General features: G+C 37.1%; 1 protein-coding gene across 1 annotated transcript; it reads left to right on the top strand.

Annotated features, from left to right (window-relative positions):
* The first annotated feature begins 2,708 nt into the window (after nt 1-2,708).
* LOC123745821 (pescadillo) lies at nt 2,709-23,433 on the top strand. Its single transcript, XM_045726848.2, is given in 11 exon segments — nt 2,709-2,906; nt 6,185-6,418; nt 8,020-8,227; nt 10,061-10,224; nt 12,604-12,739; nt 14,322-14,443; nt 16,976-17,125; nt 19,162-19,271; nt 20,046-20,335; nt 22,809-22,871; nt 22,874-23,433. Coding segments are annotated over 11 exon segments (1,902 nt in total). The 5' UTR covers nt 2,709-2,882; the 3' UTR covers nt 23,275-23,433.
* The last annotated feature ends 1,003 nt before the right edge of the window (nt 23,434-24,436 follow it).

Raw genomic sequence — 24,436 nt, 5'->3', positions numbered from 1 at the left:
GGCTCTGCATCTCGGAGCTTTGACTACGCTGACCCATAATCACCCTGTATAACTTCTCACTACCCATATTGTCTTTTTATATATTTTTTTTTTGCAGTGCTAACCAGCATACATTTTTTGTCAGCAAACATACAGTTGAAGATTTGTTCCACTACATGTAGAATACTGGGTTATTGAGCACTCTACAGTGTGGTTAAAGTGCTTTTTCAAAGACCTGGTAGTACAGTCTGGTACTAAGAACCCTGGAATTCTGGGTTCATTTACAGGGTGACAGAAATAGGCACATCCTTTTTTTTTTTTTTTTTTTTTATATATATTTACAGGAGTTCTTTCATTCTTGTAAAGCCACCTAGTCAATCCTCCCCGGCCAGGATATGAACCCAGGCCAAATCGCTTGTGGGGCAAGTATCTTGCCACTATGATACGGGGACTGCTAAATCACCTAATACTTATTCATACCACCTTGGTGTATTGCATTTTACTCACACTGCATTTCATTCCCTCACTCCTGTCATTCATATGACAGGAGATAAGTCAACTAATCCCTCAGAAACAAGCTGTTATTCTTAGAAGAAAAAAAAATTACCACTGCTAGTACTCTTAGCATTCAACCCTTTTTCCAGACCCAAATTTAATTTCCCTAAATCATGGCTGGAGTTGTGACCATTTCCTGCCCAGGCATTCATACTTTTCTTCTTGGGAAAAAATTTGATAAATAAGGCCGTAATCCAACACGGTTAAAGATTTTGGCCTACATTTGTCGGAATTCATGCTATTGTTTAGGAATCGGATTTAAGTATTTCTGAGAGTTTGTATTGCCTAATGATGTACAGTATATAGGTAATGCAAACTCAATTTTGCCAAATGTAAGCTGTCAGCAAAATTATTCACACCCAGTGAATTTTGTTATTAAAAATTAAAGAATTTAGAGAATAATAGATATTTAAGAAATATGTAATCATTTAATTAAAAATTGCTGCTGTAAATAGTTACCCAATTATCCACAGTGTGCTAATAAACTGTAGGCAATGCATGCATTTGATTGTAACTTTTCCAACACTGCCCAAGGTGCACGATAGACAAATTCATATTGTATGTAATTGGCTCGACTAACAAATTCACCCTCTGTGTTAGGACCTCTTGAGGTCACAGTCATGTTACTTTGATATACAGTACTGTACTATAAAGACCGGGCAGGTGATTTTTATGTTAAATTTTTGTAACTAGCTCATCAGTACTGTAACTTGCTGTAACGAATTATATGGTTCAGTTTCTGAAGCTATTATAGTAACATAGAGTAAGCCTAGTGGTAGTAATGTCTAGAAGTCTCTAACCCTTTTGGATGACCCATAGATATGTGGCTCTTCCTGTATAGTAATATACATGATAGAAGAATAACAAGAATTTTGCTTTGTCTCAGACCTATTCAATTTAGTTGGAGTTCTTTGTAATTACTACCAGGGGCCGGATTACTACTTAGAGGCCCTAAGCACTGGAAAGATTATGGTACTTTTTATATACCAGTACTATATACTGTACCGAGAATATATACAGTATATAGAATTTTATGTAATTCAAAATAAAAACAATAGTAAACCATAAAATATTGTATATTCAAATGAATAAATATAATTATTTATATGAAAAAATCGCCTATTATTTAATTGCTTTCTTGCTTTGAAGATGCCCTATAATATAATTATATTTTTTTCATTTATTATAGGGTCGTCATTTTATGGGGCATGGTTAAATAATCATCTTTCTTGAAGTTGCTTTATTTAATGCAGGTGCAATTTTAAGTTAAAGTGAAATTATATTAATGAACGAAAATGTCTGCTTGTCTGAAGTTGGATGCCACACATCACCCAATTCTCACACATGGAACATGCAGGTATGAGAGTCGCAGGCCAGTCGGGGTCGGTCCCAGTGTCACACTTTAAGAAATGTTAACATCTACCAACACCCCCGTATGTGATTTTCATGAAGTCTGAAATAGAGATTCTGTTTACACAAAGTTACTTAGTAGTTTCAGGGCTTCGAAAAAATATATATTCTGTGGGAGGAAAGAATGAGGAAGGGGGGGGGGGATACATAGAGGGATAAGCGAGATATTAGGGAAAAAAAAGAGAGCTGGACCCAGGTACTTCATGTAATACTGTACAGGTTTAGTGTAGTTCATTTATTATACACCCCATACCCATCTTGTGGGCGGTAGTGGAAAGGGTTAAAGAGGCACTCATAATGGGCTCAGGGACTGAACCCCACAATTCATTTAGCTAAGCAAGTTACAACTCGTACAGTACAGGTATTTCATATTTATTATTTGGGTGTACAGTACTGTAATTATCTAGACAAAAAGAATGATGAATATAAGCGTGTTAGTGGCTTTTGCAAGGATGTACAAATACCAATCATATGTAATCTCTCCAGCCCATTGTGCCTTTTTGTGAATAAATAATATAATAATAATAATTATTATTATCATTATTATTATTATTATTATATATGAGTTTATATGAACAGTCGCTCGCTACCTCTCGCATTCATTAAACAAATTTCTCTCACCACTCATCACATTCACAAGTGTATTTAGTCATTTTTATGATCTTTGATGATGTCATTTTCTCGAAATGTTGGAATTTTATTGCAAAGAGCTTTAAAAAAAACAGCGTATCATATGATCCATGCTTGAGATTTTATTTTGTATTTTAATTGAGTTGTGAAGGTGGCGGGGCTGTAAACACGCGGTGGGCTCCTCGCCGTCTCCAGCTGATCCTCGCCGCCTCACCCAGCTGCCTTTTAGCCTCACCCAGCTGCCCCTAGCCTCACCCAGCTGCAGATCTTAGACCTACGCAGCTGCTCCTAGCACCTCTTGTGATATAATGGGGTCCAAGAGGAAGAAGAAGGTAAGGGGGGGCTTGCTTGGTGCACTCGACCCATTAGCAGTATTCTCCTACCCCACATAACTATGCATTTATGTTGTCTATGTAATATTATTTACATACATATGTAAAATATGTATGTATGTAAAATATATTGAAATTAACCTCAAGAGCATTAATCCTCTTTATTGGTATATGTTGATTATATTGACCAGACCTCACACTAGAAGTTGAAGGGACGACGACGTTTCAGTCCGTCCTGGACCATTCTCAAGTTGATTGAGAATGGTCCAGGACGGACCGAAACGTCGTCGTCCCTTCAACTTCTAGTGTGTGGTCTGGTCAACATACTTCAGCCACGTTATTGTGACCCATCGCCTGCATGTTGATTATAGGCCTATGGATCACTGCACTATTTCGATACCGGCTCATGGTGTGTTGTGGTATATATTAATTCATTGTCGGGGGGACAGAAAGCTAGTGTGTAAGCATACACATTAGGATTTTAATCAAAGTCCCCCCCCCCTGAATTACTGACCCCGCCCATGACGTAACCCGACAACAAGCTGACTAACTCCTGAGTACCTACTCATCGTTACGTGAACGGAAGCATTAGGTGAAAGGAAATGTGCCCAACCATTTCTGTCCAGCCCGGGATTCGAACCCGGAATTCTTGGGGTCCCGGTAGACTGTACTACCGGGACCCTTGTTGATACAGGCCAGTCAAAGAGGTGCTGTTAATAGTGATGTTTTTATGAATAATCCTCGTTTACACAGAAAATTGTCAGTCTGAGCCACTTTAAATCCTAAATGCAAGTTTGACAAAAATATGTTTTTGGTAGTTTTGTGTGATAAATGGGGGGGGGGGGAATCGGGCCTGGTCAACGGAGGCCTGGTCGACGACCAGGACGCGGGGACGCAAAGCCCTGGAAGCATCTCAAGATAACCTCAAGGGGGGGGGGGTCACTTTTGGGAAATTAGACTTAGAGTGGTTAACTCACAGGTGGCAGCCATGTAAACATTTCTGTAAGGAAATGTTGACATTTTTTAACGGGGATAAAGGAAACTGCAGCAGCATATTGGTACTTAGAAGGCAGTTCTTTATTTTTATTTTATATCCACTCCCATTCATGTAAATTCTTGGGTGCAATCAGTGATGCACCCAAGAATTTATTTTGGTAGGACAGATTAAAGGGAAAAAATAGACAAAAAGTGTTATTTCTATACGGTGAAAATACTCATTAAAATGTTTGCTGAAAATTCCACAAAAACCAATTTTTTTCATTTTTGTAATTGTGGAAAATTATAAAACATTATAAAATTAGCCTAAACACACTGCAGCAACACAGACTAAATACTAGATAGATAAATACCCTCGTTACGGCCCTTGTGGATTTGTTGAAATACTAGATAGCTTTAAGAGGAGGAGGAGGCTGCTACCCTAACATAATAAGGTTGGTTGCGATTTACAACTAAATGTGATGAAAGCTTAGAATATGCAAACTTGTCATATTTTATAAATCTGAATCTGAATCTAAATCTAAATCTGAATATAAATTTATCTGCCCGAAATGCTGCGCATACTAGTGGCTTTACTAGGTTGTAAATACTATGCTATGTATTCTCTCTAACCCAATGTACCTTCTTGTATATAAATAAATAAATAAATAAATAAAATGCCAAAGGCACTATAGGAATTTTTCTTAATGTTTAGGTCTAATATGTTAAGGAATAAATAATAATGAAACCAGTACAGCACAAAATTGTAGTTTTGATTTTGTTGATCCCAACGCTCTTAAATAAATTCTTAAGGTGCTAGTAATTGGCTAATTGCTTAAAACTTGTTCAGTATAAAAAACTAACCACCACATCTGAGCCATAGACATTATGCCTAATCAACTCGCACCGAGATACTGTACCCACTATATTCTCCGAACCCCAAGCATACTCCCCCTTTGTACTGTGTGATGTATAATACAGGTATTATACATTTGATGTATAATATGCATTTTTGTTTGAAGTGCATGGAATGCAGGAGACAATATTACATGTTACCACATGGTGGATAGCATACAGTAGTTAAGTTACAAAGTGCTGTCAATAGATGGCTCTGAAAAGTCAAGTGCACAATTTTAAAAATTCTGATTTTCTTTTCTACTAATATAAAGCTAATGAATCACTGGTACACAGCTTTATAAAGCTTAAAAAATATAAACTTTGACAATACTATATATAAACCAGGGATGTTAATGTTTTGTGAATACTATAGTAAGAAAATATTAAAATATAGTCCTGTACTGTTCAGCAATATCTAATATTACAGAATATATTAGATTTACAATTCACAATTGCCTCTGTATTAATGAGTGTAATCAACATAAAAGAATTCAGTACATACATATCCACTCAGTCACATTCATATGGTGGCAGCAGTACTGGCCACTTAGCACAATGGACTCGCTTCATGCAGGTTGGCGTTCAATCCCCGGCCGTTCAAGTGCTTGGGCACCGTTCCTTTCCACCGTCCCATCCCAAATAATTATCCTACCCTCTTCCAAGTGCTATATAGTCATAATGGGTTGGCGCTTTCCCCTGATGATTCCCTTCCCTTAGCACAACATCGTGGACATGGCTGGCCACTAAGAATGTTCAAAGTATTTTTCACTCCTTCCATATAATTTGCTTTTACAGTACAGTACTTCAAAATAAATAATACTGTATACTAAATTGTTTTTATTTGTGTGCTAACAAATGTCTTGGTAAAATGTAGCCACAGGGCAAGGGACACACCAAACGACGACCACATGCCATGCACTCACCCAGCCACCTACGCAGCCACCCCACACAGCCACCCCACACAGCCACCCCACACAGCCACCCCATACAGCCACCCCACACAGCCACCCCACACAGCCACCCCACACAGCCACCCCACACAGCCACCCCACACAGCCACCCCACACAGCCACCCCACACAGCCACCCCACACAGCCACCTACACCTAATAACCACTTATGTGTCCACACAGTCCCCAAACTGCCGGTACATTACACAATTTATGCGCAGAGTGGAAGTGTCAGTTTATATTTTTTAAGATTACAGAATTCATAATAATATTTGTTTTGTGAGATGTGTATACACAGCATTTGAAATAAGAACTATGAATACCTTCCTTGATTGACTGTGATTGGAACAAATAAGTTTACTGTTAACTAGTTTAATATGTTTGTGAATTATAGAAATTGATTTTGCTTTTCCACAAAAATAATCATGTAATATTAATTAAATTTAACAAATTTCAGGGAGAGTCGGGAGAGGTTAAAAAATACATAACGAGAAATGGTGCAGTCAGAAAGTTACAACTTTCCCTTCGAGATTTCCGGCGGATATGTATTCTGAAGGGAATATATCCACGTGAACCTAAGAACAGGAAAAAGGTGCAGAAAGGAAACTCCCAAATTAAGACTCTCTACTATTTGAAGGACATTCAGTTTCTTCTTCATGAACCTATTATCTGGAAGTTCAGAGAGCACAGGGTAAGTGTGGCTATTGTTTTTATGACCAACTGGTGCAGTATATTTGTTTACAATATGGTCGATGTAAAAGAATACAAGATAGTAGTAGGCATCCAGGGAGCCGGTCGGCCGAGCGGACAGCACGCTGGACTTGTGATCCTGTGGTCCTGGGTTTGATCCCAGGCGCCGGCGAGAAACAATGGGCAGAGTTTCTTTCACCCTATGCCCCTGTTACCTAGCAGTAAAATAGGTACCTGGGTGTTAGTCAGCTGTCACGGGCTGCTTCCTGGGGGTGGAGGCCTGGTCGAGGACCGGGCTGCGGGACACTAAAAAAAGCCCCGAAATCATCTCAAGATAACCTCAAGATCCATCAGTCATAGAAGACTGTGGAGTTGCGCTCTGGTTGTCGGTCTCTGATTGTCGGTTAAATACACTACTGGTATTTGTATGTAATGCCATTTTCAACTTTTTTGGATTATTTGTGCTGTGGTAAATTTGGGTGATGCACACACACATATGCAATAAATTAATAGTAAGCAACATTATTACCCTATTTTAATTAAATCTCCAACCTAAAGTCTGTCTTTGTTAAAACAAAAAGTTAAGTATTTTCGTTGCAGAAGGTAAACATTTCAGTTTACTGGACACATTCGGTGCCTTGATGTGTGATCATTCAGCTATGTTGTGTATCTCAAACCTTGAATATTCAGAATGTACCAGTTTAGATTTGTTTATTTATGTTTATGTCGGTAAAATGATCACCCCCTTTTGGCAGTTTTATTAATGTTTTTGTCATTTGACAATATGGCATTACAGGTAATTTGTAAGATTTGGAAGATTACAAGAATTTTAGTTGTGTTTAATAAGTAAGGTTACTATTGCAGCACAATTAACAAAATTGTAATTTGTATATATACTGTACACCAGAAAAAGTTATTCAGAATTTTGGTTATTATATATACAGTATGATTTAATATTTAGGAAACCTAACATGGAGAATAGCAGTTTCGTGTCAGGAAATTTGCAATTTCATGTCAGGCAATTCAGAGCAATATTTTTTTGGCTGCTTCCTAAGGTAAGACCTGCTGTCTTTAGAGCAGGAATGTAGAAAGTCAGGCAGTGCCATTGTACTGCAGTGGCACTACAAGGAACTATTCAAACTTTCCCCATGTATTTAAACTGTTCAGTCACTTGCAGCTTTTCAGCATTCACATTTATTTCATACAAAACATTCTTTCCTTGTACAATAGTATGAGATGTGCAGACAACCAGAAAAATACATTCAGTTATGCCATCTGTTACAAGATTTGATTGCATTATAACATGTGACAATAAAACTGATAGCCTTTTATTTTTAATTAACATAATGTAATTCTAGAACAGTGTTAAATATAATTTTGTTATGTGAGAAATAATTAGAGCCCGGAGAAAACCAAAATAATACAGTACTCACTTCCCATGAAATAAGTAGAAGTGTTGTCTCCTGCACTTAAGAATACTCCAACAGTTTGGTCATGTCAGGCTATGTATTACTTTTATCTCACTTATCATTACTTTTAAATTTTTTATCTGGTAATGTGGGTCATGACTTGTTTAATGTTCACACCAGTTATAAATTTCAGGCATTCATGAATAAAATACGCAAAGCGAAAGCTCGAAGAGATACTGAAAAGGCTGATAGGCTCCATGGGCAGAAGCCCATTTATAAATTGGATCACATTGTGCAAGAACGTTACCCGACCTTTGTTGATGCCCTACGAGACTTGGATGATCCCCTCACCCTTTGCTTTCTCTTCTCGAAAATGGCAAGAACGCAGCGAACACATCAAAGTATAAATTAATTTCTTTTCTTGAAATTTATATCTGATCTTGTTACGTTAATTATTAACTTATTTAGGCCAAGTTTTATCCATGTAAACAAGTGTTTAGGAACACTTGTTCTGTACTGTATTAGATCCAAATGGAAATGAAACGTGTCAAAGTAATGCATAAGTAGTGTTGCATGATCCCTTATGCAGTGATATGGACCTTGTAATAAATTACCTTTTTAAAGCTTATACCAGGAAATCTATCAGAACCTAACCAACCACAGATTAGAGAACTACTTAGATTCTGTGACAAATTTTCATAGTAAAGCTTGGAGTAAAGATATTGCTGATAGACAGAAGACTGGTAAAAGATGGTGCTGGTAGACAGAAAACTGGTAAAAGATGGTGCTGGTAGACAGAAAACTGGTAAAAGATAGTGCTGGTAGACAGAAAACTGGTAAAAGATAGTGCTGGTAGACAGAAAACTGGTAAAAGATAGTGCTGGTAGACAGAAAACTGGTAAAAGATAGTGCTGGTAGACAGAAAACTGGTAAAAGATAGTGCTGGTAGACAGAAGACTGGTAAAAGATAGTGCTGGCTTTAGTAATGTTGCAGTTTTTAGACAAAAGTCATCTCATTTTAATCATCACTTAAATTGAGAAAATATTGAAAACAGGGAATTCTTAGGGTTTTATTATAATAGCAAGTTTTTAAATGTAATAAATTGAGTCTAGAATTATATAATTAAAATGGAAGAGAGTAATCTATAATGAATGGTAAAAAGACATTGAAGAATTGTCTAGGATTGTATATTATCTTAAGTATATGTTGTTATTTGTATATGTCAGTCAAACTACTTGTATAAGACTTCACAGTAGGAGGCAGACCTCACTTAATGAATGAGATGCATTCTCTGAAAATGCTAGATAATCAAATGATTGACCAAACCACACACTTAGAAAGTGAAGGGACGATGACATTTCGGTCCGTCCTGGACCATTCACAATCGACCTGAGAATGGTCTAGGAAGGACCGAAACGTCGTCATCCCTTCACTTTCTTAGTGTGGTGTGTGGTTTGGTCAATATATTTCAGCCACGTTATTGTGACTCCTCGTCTGCAATCAAATGATTGGTTGAGTAGTCAAGTGTCTTAGTGTCATTACATAGAATGATGTAACATCGTAAACCAAACCTCTCCTTCTCTCTACCATAAATTCCCAAGTTTTATTCTGTAGCTTTGCAAAAATGTACCATTTACTAAAATCTTTGTACAAGTACTGTACTTGTCAATAGATAAATGAATAAATTATTAAATAAACATTTTGGGTACTGCAATTCGCAATTTATTTCACAAGTATGCAGCATTTGGATCTCGTTACTTATAGGATGTAGAGATTCAGCAAGAATCATAGAGTACTACCGATGCCAAAAATAACACTCGCGAGTGTGGGCTGAGGTAAACATGGGCAAGCAGACGTGTGTGCTCCGGCAAAATAACTAAAGGTTTTTTAATGGTGTAAATATTTATTACAGTGCTGTACATAAATAGATAAATTTAAGGTACATGTTAAGAGTAAATATTCATAGTACTGAATTAAGTATTTGTTAAGTGAGGTTTACTTTTACAGATATGCAAAAAATTATGAGCAAAGTAAAGCAGGAGTATATGGCACAGATTGCTCCATTGATTTTTGTGTAAAGCAATTTAAATATTTTGTACATCTTTAACCTGAGGCCACCACAAAGGGAAGGGTACCTGTTGAAGCTGGGCATTAAGGGAATAATAAATGAAAGGATTGAATGCTTTAAAACAGAAAACTTTTCTAACGCATTAATTTTTTTTTTTTTTTTCAGGTGTGTCTGAAATGTGTCATAGGTTGACAATAGAGTTCATGCATTATGTTATTGAGGCCCATGCTCTGCGGAAGGTGTTCATCTCCATAAAAGGTTATTACTATCAAGTGGAAATAATGGGTCAAACAGTCACTTGGATTGCTCCACATCCATTCACTCCACAGGTAAGCACTTGTATTTAGATCTTGTAGAAAAGTGCCAAGGGAAGGTAATTTGCGAGAGGTTGTATATATGAGAAATAGTTATAATTTATATTTTTGTTAAGCATTTAATTTAGCAATAGTAGTAGTAATGCTGATAATTCCTAGCTCTGTTGGATGACTGTAGATTTTATTCACCATCTGTTCATTTTTGTTTCCCATATTTTGGGACAGGAAACCCGTTAGACTTGTTGAGGTACTACTGGTTGAACTATTGACATTTCCCAGGACACCCTATAACAATTGTCTAACACTTGGGTACCTATTTACTGCTAGTTCAGGCATTTCCATCCTTCCTTGGAAATTGAGCCTTAGACATTTTGGTTGTGACCCGGCTGCCCTGACTAATGCATCTCTGGAGGTCATAAGGGTCTTGTCATGTTTATTGTTTTATTTTTCCTATGCAACAGGTTTCCGTACAATAACATGAGAATGCCTCATCATAGTAGTGTGGAGACCACCGAGATCTCTGTATGATCATAAAACTAAGGTTCATAAAGTTATTGTTGGGCAGTGTAGCCCAATGGCAACTATCATTTTTCTATAATTATTTAATGGGAAGCAGTAACCCCATAGTTTTTTCAAGTGAGGATGTCTTCTGCCATTCCCTTTTGAACCTCGGCTAAACTCCTTCAAGATCTCCTTACATCTACACCCTCAAACATCTGTTGTACCATATATATGCCTAACCCTCCCACCATTCACCCTGTTCATTTTACAATGGAGATTTGAGGAAATCAAAATGCAAGGAATTTATCAAATGACTACCCTATTAAAAATTTGAGAAACAAAGGCTGGTCACATACCAAGGCCATAAGCAAAAGAAAAGATGAGTGGGATGATAGTAGCAGAACCAGCATAATACAGTAGCTATAAAAAATAGATTGTTCCAGTAGAAAATGGGAACACGGTTACTTATATTTGGTGACTAAAAACTAAAAGATTGATTAATAATGAGAGGCCTCATGGAAGAAAAGACTGAAGAAGAGCAAACTTATTAGATAAAACTTGACTGACTAATTTTAGGGCATTCTGTGAAAATCCAACAAGGAAACGAAAGGGAGATCCAGCATTGTTAGACCTGGTGCCAGATTCACGAAGCAGTTACGCAAGTACTTACAAACGTGTTCATCTTTCCTCAATCTTTAACGGCTTTGGTTACATTTATTAAACAGTTTACAAGCATGAAAACTTGACACATGAAAATGTCAAGTTTGAAAATGAAAACATGAAATCAAACGTTGTTATTGTTATAAACGGCCTCCTGGTGCTTCGGAGCTCATTAACTGTTTAATAATTATAAACAAAGCTGCCAAAGTTTGAGAAAGATGTACAGATCAGTAAGTGCTTGCGTAACTGTAACTGCTAAGTGAATCTGGCCCCTGGTGTTCATAGAAAGAAGCACACGAGATTGAATACAAGAACTTCTTAGTGTCATTAATCACTGTGTAATGCATTTTGCTATTTAATGGAGTTACAGCAGAACAGAATGAAAAAGTGTTAAGAAAGAAACTTAAATATCACAACAAGAATTTTCTTAGGAATAAGGGATTTTATTGGAGAAGGGAAGTAGACTAATGAACTAAAGTTATCAAATGAGATCATGGAACACATTACCCTGAGATGCAGAGGGAATTCCAAGGTCGAAATCGTGCAAAGAGATTCTCGACAAAAGACCTAAATAATCCAAGGCACGTCAAGAGGTACCAAGAGGCTAAGAATAGGCACGCCTGAATGCATGTAAAAGATACAGTGAGTATAGTACAGAAAAGAATAGGAAAATGAACAGGTGACCTAAAAATTAATATACATTACTAGAATTAAGAGCACTTGAAACATTTTCCCTTTGAATTCCACATACTGGCTGGGCTTTCACATCAAGGAAAGCCTTCTCCACTGGCCCATACAAGAAACAAGAATTTTGGAGAAAGAATTAAGATGTGCTAGTAACAAGTGTATATAAATGGGGTGCAAATGAATAAGAGAGAGAAATATATGAGGTAAGAATAGCAAGATATTTTACAGAAGCATCGAGTGGCAAAATATGTCGGGAAAGTACTCTGTAGTAGATCATCAAGCAGTGGTGGTGCAGTGTGGATCTGAAAACTGGAAACCATCAATGTGTGGAAGTGTTAACTGGGTCAAATGTGCCCATTGTTGGGCTTCCATGGTTGGTCAAAGTCATCTGGTCTATTATCTACTTTATGCACTATTCTGTATTGCTATTTATGCAGTATGCTGTATCGTTACTTATGCTGTAATAATTGAAATGAGTTGATGCTGCAACTAATCACAAAATCTGTGTAGTATTTAATTATATATATTTCCTTCTTTTGTATACAGAATGCAACTCTAGTTGATCTTCGCATCATGAGAGTGTTTGTTGAATTCTACATAACACTGCTGGGTTTTGTTAATTTCCGACTGTATCATAGTTTGAACCTCCACTACCCTCCCAAGCTTCGGGACATGGTGAAAAGTAAGCTCTTTAAGTATAGATGCGTATTTTTTATGTTTGTTATAAAAAAGTTGCTATCACAGTAGTATGTGTAGCCATAAAATGCATGGAAAAGAAATCATATTCTGTCTTGGTCCTTTGGTTTGCTTTTCAGTTTTGATTGGCCACTCGTGAGCTCCCAGTTCTGATAGTTTGCTCTCTTGCTTTCTCTCATTCTTACTTTCCTGTTTTGTCTTGCTTTCATATTTTCTTTTTTCCCCTCTCTAGCTTTCCCTCTCTAGCTTTCTCTCTCACTCCAACTTTCTTTTTCCCATACACATCTCCCCACCTTCCAACCAACCCCACACCCCTCCTACCCACACTCGTGAAAACAACAAAATTCACACATTTGAATTGGTATGTCACAAACTTTTACAACCATTCAAATGATAGTATATTACTCTTTACAGTCTACTGCTCTGCTAATTTGTTTCTCCATCAGCAAAATTCTGATGGCTCAGAGTGTAGAGAAAAAGGTCAAAATATAACATTGAGACATGACTACTTAAAAGACATGGACCCTGATCTCTATTTTAGTATATTATATCATATCATATATCTGGATAGGGTTCTGGGAGTTTTTCTTCTCCCCAAGTGCGGCTTAGAGTCAGGGTTTGACCCGTGAGAAATAAGAAGATTGGCAACACTATGGGGGATTCTGTTGACCAAACCACACACTAGAAATTGAAGAGACGATGACGTTTCGGTCTGTCCTGGACTATTATCAAGTCGATTGTGAAGAAACGAGTAAAGCACGGGCATAAGTGAGGCAAGAAAGAGGTGAGGAGGAGGATATCTTGGAGGAAGGTAAAGGTCGTTGTCTCTTCAATTTCTAGTGTGTGGTTTGGTCAACATTCTTCAGCCATGTTATTGTGACTCGTCATCCGCTTGTGGGGGATTCTCATTCTTCAGTTCACATTTGAATGTGAACTTTATCTTTGTATTGACTTTAGAGGATGGAGATGTAACGTTTCAGCAATTGTTAAGCTTCTATAAGTTTCTTGTTTATAGAAACACCAAGATTGATATTTATTTTAAAATTATATTTTGCCCATAAGGGCTTTATTTACATCTCGCAGGCAAAAACATCTACAAGTATACTGTGATCTACTCTCATCTTGGGGTTTCTATATATTGTTGTTGGCACCCTCTTCTCTCCAAAATTAATAACATTTTACAAAGTACTTGTGATCATTTACAGACTGCTGGTCTAGCTATCATATAAGTAAGGCACTTTCTACTTGGTTATACTGTATGAGGAGCTAGAATGTGTCAATATATACCAAATACTTTATCAACAGAGGCTTAATAAAAAAAGATTCACCCTTTTCTGCTTTTATCTTCATAACTACATTTCTTTCTTATTGAAATAAGCTGTTTATCTTAAATTAAGATTTTAAACCAGTTTCTCATTCAGAAGCTTATATTTATTCCTTGGGAGAAGATATATCCCACACACTTATTCTTATGTTCATATTGAATTATGATCTAGTTTACCTCTTAAGAGACTGCAGTAAAATATACATCTTATGCCATGTAGCATTAAAGAGATTAATTGTTTTAGGTGAAGTGGAGGAGGGAGAATATGGAATATCTGATCAAGTAGCATCATTGAATGCACCCCTGTTAAGAAACAAGGTAGAAGACAATGATGAGGATGAGGATGGCATTGACACTCACCTTCTGGTAAGTTTTCATGCTTCTTCCCTTCTCACTGGACATCGTTTGTAATCTTTCACTAATATAATTTACTCTCCCAATGCTCTCTCCGTGTTTTTCTTCTATTCAGTGTTAAAAGGTAAGTTGACTCCTCACTCGCCGTTTTGTTTGTTTTTGTAATTACTTTTAAAACTAGTCCAAAATAAGTTAGCATGTCTTTGGTAGGCTTTTCCTGCTGCCTTCCTTGTTTGAAGCTTTGTATAGACCAGTAGTATAGGTCTTTATCCTGTTCTGGAAATGCACAAATCTTTGTACACCTGTGCAAAGGACAGATCACCAACTTCCTTCCATGTCATGGGAAAGCAGAAAATTGTATTTACAACAGTACAGTAATCCCCACCCTTCATCGCCTTAGTTTCATACATTGTGTTGAATGAATAAGTAAATTTTTGTACATATACCTTACGAAAAAAAATGGTGCTTAAGTATGTACAGTATACCTATATTGCATGCAGATTTCTTCCTGGTATATTTCAAATGAAGTGTCTTGCAACCCACGCCTTTGTTGCTATTTTGTGTGATAATGTTGTCCAGTAATATATCCAAACATTGGCAGGAAACACTAAAATGGTATTTTATGATAATTGTAGGCCACTAGTACACAATAATCTCATCGCATAGGAATCAATTAAAAATGATGCAAGAAGTTTTTCTTGTTCCTTGGTTAACTCTATTACATCTATATGGATGTATTATACCCCATATTTATATAATTTGTATAGAAATTGGGTGTTAATAACTAAATTCAGCAAATGATGATAACTGGATTAGCACAGGGATCAACACATGTTGTTTTAGATTCAGCTACTCGAAATAAAAAGTTCCAAGTAGCACAGGCTATGGTGAGCCCGTAATGGACTTAACTGGCACAGGAGCGGGGCAAGTAGCACTGGATGTGGTGAGCCTGTAGTGGACTTAACTGGCACTGGCTATAGTGAGCCCGTAGTGAACTTTACCTGGCACAGGAGCGGGACAAGTAGTATGGGCTATGGTGAGCCCGTAGTGGATTTACCTGGCACAGGAGCGGTGCAAGTAGCACGGGCTATGGTGAGCCCGTAGTGGACTTACCTGGCACAGGAGCGGTGCAAATAGCACGGGCTATGGTGAGCCCGTAGTGGACTTATCTGTCACAGGAGCGGTGCAAGTAGCACGGGCTATGGTGAGCCCGTAGTGGACTTACCTGGCACAGGAGCGGGGCAAGTAGCACGGGCTATGGTGAGCCCGTAGTGGACTTACCTGGCACAGGAGCGGGGCTGTTTGTTGTATGGATCAGCACATAACTGACTTCAAAGGATTAATTATCTGAGGCAATAAATTGGTTAATTTTCAAAGCCTCTGAAATAGGTGGATATTTAAATCATTATTTGTTTTCTTATTAAAAAGAGTACTTTTTAGTTTTTATCATTTTTTTTTTATAATTTGCTTTCTCTAAGCACAATATCTATTGCTTTATTTGAAGTATACCATGTAGTGTCTGGCAGGAGGGATTTACTGAAGTTTCACTATAGGATCTGTTTCAAACTGTGTCTGCAAGGTCAGATATTGTGCTGAAGAGCCATTGGATGAATTAATGAAAGTGAAAGCAAGAACAGTCTTGAAAGGCTTGTAAATCATGCACTCAAATCCCTAAAATGCTTTTCTTGGCATCATCAGATTATCACATATGGTTGGCTATCAATTTCCCAACCTTTCTGTTTGCTCTTGCCAGCACATAGCAACGCCTTGTCTAGTCACAACATACTACCACTCATGAGAGATGAGCGTCAAGAAGCGGAGATAAATAAATCTTATTACAAGAGAGAATAATGCAAGATGATAATGAGCATTGTACAAGATTCTACATTGTACAGGATATATTCTTTTCTGAGTGAGATATAACAGAATGAGACAGTACGGGTAAAGTTACAAAAAAAAAAAATAAGCCAGAGCTGCAAGAAAATATTTGTGTATAGTGAAAGTGGTATGAATTAAGTTGTGGCTGAAGTCAAGTTATTTGACTTCAGCAGCCGTGCCTAAGGCCAAGCTTTTTTGGTTACAACTGACTGGTAAGGCTGATGCTGCATTTCCTGCAGGAACCTGTCTAATTACCTGAAAATCTCAATGGCATGAGCAAAATTTGTGTCTTACATATTTGTGTTTTTATTATTTTTACATATCAAATGTAAAAAATTGCCATTATTAGTATTCTTACATTTACAATTTTAACATTTTGTTTAGCTTGTTGTAATATATTCACTGCCACCAATCACATAGGTAAATGAAAGATTGCCTGTTGACCAAACCACACACTAGAAAGTGAAGGGATGACGACGTTTTGGTCCATCCTGGACCATTCTCTAGTCGATTGTGACACAATCGATCTGAGAATGGTCCAGGACAGACCAAAACGTCGTCGTCCCTTTACTTTCTAGTGTGTGGTTTGGTCAACATATTTCTACTACGTTGTTGTAACTCCTCGTCCGAGAGATAGCCTGTTACATTATAACTTTCTTCCTGCAGGAGGATGATGATAATCAGATGCAAGCAGCACAAGAGGAAGAGTTGAAGAGGAAACAACAACAGTCTCTTTTCAAGAACTTTAAGTTCTTCTTAAACCGTGAAACAAACATAGAGTCTCTTACCTTTGTCATCAGAGCCTGTCAAGGAGAGGTTTGTTCATACCGATTATTACTTATTGTCATTTTGTGCGGTTGGCCAATTGACTTTGGTCACCCATGACATCACTACTGTTGGTTATGTAGTGTGGGTACTGTACATCATTATTGTGGGGCATGTAGTGTGGGTACTGGACATTACTATTGTGGGACATGCAATGTGGGTATTGGACATTACTATTGTGGGGGCATGTAGTGTGGGTACTGGACATCACTATTGTGGGGGCATTTAGTGGGTACTGGACATCACTATTGTGGGGGCATGTAGTGTGGGTACTGGACATCACTATTGTGGGGGCATGTAGTGTGGGTACTGGACATCACTATTGTGGGGGCATTTAGTGGGTACTGGACATCACTATTGTGGGGGCATGTAGTGTGGGTACTGGACATCACTATTGTGGGGGCATGTAGTGTGGGTACTGGACATCACTATTGTGGGGGCATTTAGTGGGTGCTGGACATCACTATTGTGGGGCATTTAGTGGGTACTGGACATCACTATTGTGGGGGCATGTAGTGTGGGTACTGGACATCACTATTGTGGGGGCATTTAGTGGGTGCTGGACATCACTATTGTGGGGGCATTTAGTGGGTGCTGGACATCACTATTGTGGGGGCATGTAGTGTGGGTACTGGACATCACTATTGTGGAGGCATGTAGTGTGGGTACTGGACATTACTATTGTGGGACATGCAGTGTGGGTACTGGACATCACTATTGTGGGGGCATGTAGTGTGGGTACTGGACATCACTATTGTGGGGCATTTAGTGGGTACTGGACATCACTATTGTGGGACATGTAGTGTGACTACTTTAGATATGTCATATCTTTCCTTACATCATTTTGAGGTCTATTATGCCACAGTTCCATTTCTTCAGTGTTTTGCCGTCATTTTCCTAAGGTTGTTTCTGGGTGTCTCTTCTCTGAAGGAAATTAGAAGGTCAAAAAGGGGGGGGGGGGCTTTTGTGATACTGGTATTTCTGGTCCCTCATGCATTTCCTTCTTCCTTTCTGTTCTGATTTAGTGGCTAAGTTTCTCAATTTGTGTTTGACTATTTTGCTTTCTGGCTGTAACATTGGTGCTTTGTTTGGGGTGAGTCTACAGTCTGAATTTGTATTTAAATTTTTATCTCAGAATTGTTCTGCTTTCTTGCAAGTAAGAAACTGGCCATATTTTGGTAAGCCATTCGTTCTGCTCTATTTCCTTTTGGTTATGGTCACTGGTATGAAGTTCGCTCAGATACCAAATAAAGGAACCTTGCTCAGGAATAAGGCATTAAGAAGATTAATATGCCCATTTGTGTAATTACCCAAGTGTAGTTACAGGATGAGAGCTATGCTCGTAGTGTCCCGTCTTCCCGTGTGTGTGTGTTTAATTACCTAAGTGTAGTTACAGGATGAGAGCTACGCTTGTGTCCCGTCTTCCCAATACTCTGTCGTATAATGCTTTGAAACTACTGACGGTTTTGGGCATGAAGAGTGTGTGTGTGTGTGTGTGTGTGTGTGTGGCTCTTGTGTTGCTCCCATTTCTGCCATTTTGGTTCTAGCTTTTTCAGGCATGTTTGGGTGTTCTGATCTTTAAGTGTGGATTGTTGGTTCCTTCGCCTCTGTAGTGGTAATCTGACTGCCAAGTCAGGTAGTTAATAGAGCAGTAATTGACTTTCTTTATTTTTCCATGGATTGCTTGGAGATGGTGATGAGAAGTGTATGCTGATCTTTTGTGTCATAGCGAGTGGTTTCTATTGTGTGGTGGGGTTGAGTTTTCACTACTGTTTGAAACGTTCCACATCATGGTGATTCACTGATCAACTATATTTTGGCATGTGGATGGTTTGAGAAACAAGCAATGAATTGACCAGAAAGCTGCATTTCAGTCCTCTCCATTCCCTATTTTTTTTCCTCAAAATCTGTAGCTTAACTCTGCAATTCCCTATTTTCACTTGCATTTCATGATTTGCCACAGCTATTAATGCTGGTACTTCCTCATTCATTACTTAAATAATATACCTAAAATTTCTCCATGACAGGTTTCCTGGGAAGAGAGTTTAACAGATGGAAGCACATACCCTGTGACAGATGAGTCAATTACACATCAAATTGTTGATAGACCACACATTGAACGGAAGTATTTGTCAAGGTAATTTAGATGTTTTATTGAATGTATTCAGGTAATAAAGGTTCTCTGCACATTCTTAAGGTCAACAACTTCCCCAGCCTTGAATGGTGCAGTAAATTTAAAAAAAATTATCCATTCTAGATAGTACTTTTTAACCACTTTGACTGAAAAGTGGAGCAACAGTCTTGCTTTTCACAGACTGACGTTCAATCCCTGATTGTCCAAGTGGTTGGGTACCATTCTTTTCCTTTGTCCTATCCAAATCCTTATTCTCATATCTCTTCCAAGTGCTATATAGTTATAATGGCTTTGTACTTTCTCCTGATAATTACCTTGTGTACTTAAAATATATGCATTTGTTTGAAAAGTTCGTGATATCCAGCCTTTGATTTTTCAGTTATTTTAATGTATGGTTTAAAGTTAAGCCTTGTGAGGGGAGTATGGTCATGCTGCCTATGGACCACTTCAAAATGCAGAGGGGCACAGAGTGACATCCGAGATGTGGGTCGAGGTTATAATTCATGAAAATATCCATTTGGGAGATGCTGTAATGCAAAAATAAAAGGTTATCTCAAAAGTGTATAAAAAATACCCAAGGAACCTACATTAGCTTGAACCAAATGAGTCTCGTTTTTGTAATTTTTGTAAAGGACATGGTTGTTACACCAGATTTGCAGTTATGTTTATGATTTACGAAAATCAAATGTACTTCCATTTCGGTATTGGTTTAAGTGCGAGTTAGTGTAGTATTTATGTAGTAGTTTTATTTAAATCTAATAAATTTGTTTTTCTCAGGTATTACATTCAGCCACAGTGGGTGTATGACTGCATCAATGCCCGTATTCTCCTCCCAGTTCAAGATTACTTCCCTGGGGTAACTCTTCCTGCCCATCTCTCGCCCTTCGACATAGAGAAAGAGTTGTATGTTCCACCCGAAAAAGAGCAACTCTTGGCTCGACAAAAAGGAGATTTGCCTCTTGAGCAGCCCCTTACAATGGAGGACAGTGACGATGAAGACAGCGAGGAGGACGTTAAAGAAAGCGAGGCAGTAGTATTGAAGCCAGTGAAAAGTAAACCCATTAAAGGTATGTTGATGCAAATTAATGTAATCGTTGGGTATAATTAGATTTTATATGGCTTCTTTAATAAATATATGCTCTCCATATACAGTACCGGTCCCGGGTTTGATCCCGGGCGCCGGCGAGAAACAATGGGCAGAGTTTCTTTCACCCTATGCCCTTGTTACCTAGCAGGGACACTAAGCCCCGGAAGCACCTCAAGGTAGCAGTAAAATAGGTACCTGGGTGTTAGTCAGCTGTCACTGGCTGCTTCCTGGGGGTGGAGGCCTGGTCGAGGACCGGGCCGCGGGGACACTAAAGCCCCGAAATCATCTCAAGATAACCTCAAGATAACCTGTACCTCATTTTAAGTCATCAGTTTTGATTGTATATAAATTCATAGATGTAAAAGTGCATGTATAACTGAACATTTTAGAACTGAATATACATGTTCAAGCTGTTGACTTTTACACAATTAATAACCAAATTATTTTAGCTCTTAAATATTTTATATTTATTATTTCATCTGTTTTTGCATGTTAATTTTTAATAAATGCTGACAATTTAAGGAGTGAATTATCAACCGTTACCTCATTACTGATCAATGGTCAGTTAGTGGACAATATTCAAATATTGTATATTTTTACCAAAATTTAGTAGCTATCAATATCTTTAATTGTTATGTTATTTGCATATTGGTTAACTATTAATAAAGAATGGGAGTTTTGATTATGAAATATCAAGACAAAACTGGCCAAGAAGCTCCATAACTCACTTAAAAAAAACAGGCTTACCATAAATAAGTGCACAATGTAATAGTTTTATACGAGTCTGTAAATTTGAATGTTTATTAAACATACATTTCCATGTTTTTTTTTTTTTTTTTTTTTTTTGTATATATAAATATGAATGTCTTAATCCCATTAAATAGGTTCGTAAACAGATTATGACTATAAACGTTTAAAGTATTGCTGAGCAAATGACCATAGGGTGTGATTCACTTTGATATAAAAAGGGCACCACCTTAGAATGTAAAAGTATTAACACGCAAAAGAAATCTAAAATTTGATCGTTGTTTGTCCACTAGATGACAGTCGATCAGTAATGATGTAGACAAAGGATGACTTGTCTTCCAAGTCTGGCACGGACGATTTGCTCTTTAATCATTTATTTAAAGTTAAATAACATGTTGAGAACATGTAATAAGGAATAGATTATAAATATTTATGGGTTAAAATTAAACAAATTAATAATCCTTGTCCAATTTACAATCATCTACACTGCCCTTGGTTAACGCCAACATCAATATTCTCGTTTTAAACGTTCAGGTATACAGTGTGTACATTTTGTTTACATGCTTTGGTATGCAATCAATTGATGCAGAAAATTCAAGTGGATTATATTGTATACCACAATGTAATTACCCGGATTTGGTTTCCCATTGTCAGGGACAGGAAGCACATCTTAGGGTTATTCAGGGGTCCCTAGCCCAACTATTGGTTCATGATATTTTTATGCATATTAATGTAATCAATGAGTTTGATATTTGGTCATGATTTTATTTCCAGAAGTTGGAATATAAAATATTTGGGTTTATAACCCTTTTCTGTGTTAACATTTGATCTTGATTAGTTTGGGTTTTATAAACTTGAATAATATCTTTCCTGTTTTGTACTGCATCTCTAATAAGAAAATGGATTGCTCATGCCATCAGGATTCCTTAAAAATTTATCTTTTTTTTTTTTTTTTTTTTTTTAATAAAAACCCATCCTTGAGTCTCCATTTCATGCCAGAAAAATGGCCCAAATATACCAGCTCAGCCACTTTCCCAATTAATTTTATGTATTTTTGGTGGAAAAATAATCCAAATTCATTCATGCCTTTAATTTATGTTTTAATCATTTTCTATGTGTATAATTTTGTATTCATTTTTTAAGATTAAATTTCCTTGAACTTCTCAGTAGTTTTAGATTGTGAAAAGAAGAAACTTCAGCTAAATATTTGTTCTTGATATACAGTATTTTAAATGCTGATTGACATGTAAATTGACATTTATTGAGTTTATTTGAAATTTATGATGCTATGCACAGAGAAGTGTTTTATATAAAAGTGGACAGCTCCTCCTTTATGCACTGGAGGGTTAGGTGTTGGCAACAAGTGTAGTTGAACAAATCCACAAGGGCCGTGATGAGGATTTTAACCTGCGTCCGGGAGCATCCCAGACACTGCCTTAATCGACTGAGCTACGACAGGGTTAAAAAAGAGTTGAAACCGTTTATAACCCTGTCGTAGCTCAGTTGATTAAGGGAGTGTCTTGGGATGCTCCCGGACGCAGGTTCGAATCCTGGTCACGGCCCTTGTGGATTTGTTCATTTGATGCATCACGTTAGTGTGATTTCTGTGTGTAACAAGTGTAGATTTTTTCAGTCATAGGGTTAATACTGTGTATTTACTTTTATAGAAAAAGATTAGTAAGATGTCTGATTCATACTATTTTCAGGTAAAAAGGATAATGCAAAACAAAAAGAGAAGGTTGATGCAAAATCAGAAGAGAAGGATGAATCAAATCAGAAGAGAAGGATGATGGAAAACCAGACGAGAAGGATGCTGCAAACTCAGAAGAGAAGGATGCTGCAAACTCAGAAGAGAAGGATGGTGTTAAGGAAGTGAAAGAAACCGCAACGACAGAATTGCCTCGTCGTCGAAAGAAAATGGCCGTGCGCCCTGGTTACCCAGCAACCGTTAAAAAAGCTGTTGTAGAGAAGCAGGAAAAAGAGGAGAAAAGGTTAGCAGTCATGATGATTCCAAGAAAACAAAAGAAAATGTATCACATCCTTAGAAGGAAAGAACAGAGGCAGGCTGCAAAGGCTGCTCGACTGACCCAGAAGAGGAAAGTCATTGATGACCAAAATAAAGACAAGAAAACGAAAACAGTAGAGAAGGGTCATAAGAAATTAGCTAAATGATTTCTCTTGTGTACTCTACATCAGTGTTAATTTTTACATGAAAATATACCTTTAATTGACCATTACATAGCATCTTACTGTTAATAATTGAGTATATGGTATATACATTACAATGTACTGTATGCAATGACATTCTATTTTAATAAACTATTGACAAAACAGTTTGTTTATATAATTTCTTAGTACTGTACTTTGTGTAATACTGTGTAATAACAGTTTATTTCACAGTGTACTTATACATATTTATATATATATATATATATATATATATATATATATATATATATATATATATATATATATATATATTAGTATATAAAATATATACATAGTATATATTTAACACACTACAATTAACTGGTCATAATCTTTACACCAAATTTGCAGAATCTTATTATGATTGAGTCGAGCACAAAAATTTGACAATAATGAAGAGAAACACCACGATGAAAGTAAACTATTTGTAGGTAACGTTTTGCTGTTAAAAACTTTTATCAAATCTAGTAGATGCACATGCTTATAAAGTAAACAATTAAGGAAGAATCATGTCAGAGAAATAAGTGTTAATTTATATTTTAACATAATTGAGAAAACTGCAGACAGACTGTTGGCCCTTTCAATACAGCCTCTATTTATGCCGGACCAAACTTGGTCATGTATGCCTCATGTCTAACTTATGCTTTAAACAATCCATATTTAATAACATGTCAATCATGTTACCCAGTAATCTGTTTCATAAATCAACACTCCATTTGTGAAGTGTGTTTCCGAATCTAAACTTTTGCAATTTGTCCCAATTGTTATGTCTTTTATTTTGTGTTTGTATATAAGTACATTAAGTTTTCTCAGTTTCTTCTAAGAGAGGTTGCTAATCTCCAGTATAAATTTTGTTATCCTTCCCTGTGCATTTTCTAAGTTTTTTGTTCTGTAATGTGTGTTATGAGCATGAAAGGATGGGCAGACGTGGTGAGTGAATGTGTGAGGAAGTAGGGATCAGTTGTGAACAATACACAGGATATGGTAAGTGACATTAGTATGTGGATGCTGTTTACAAGAAAGTTTCATTCGTATGAGGCCTTATTCTACAAACTTGTCGCTGACTTATACCTTGCAAAATACTGGAGAGAACAATCGGAAACAGAAGAGGGGACCGTCTAGAGAG

The sequence above is a fragment of the Procambarus clarkii genome, chromosome 88 (assembly GCF_040958095.1).
Source record: "Procambarus clarkii isolate CNS0578487 chromosome 88, FALCON_Pclarkii_2.0, whole genome shotgun sequence".
NCBI classification, from domain to species: domain Eukaryota; kingdom Metazoa; phylum Arthropoda; class Malacostraca; order Decapoda; family Cambaridae; genus Procambarus; species Procambarus clarkii.
This window is presented reverse-complemented; position numbering and strand designations above follow the sequence as displayed.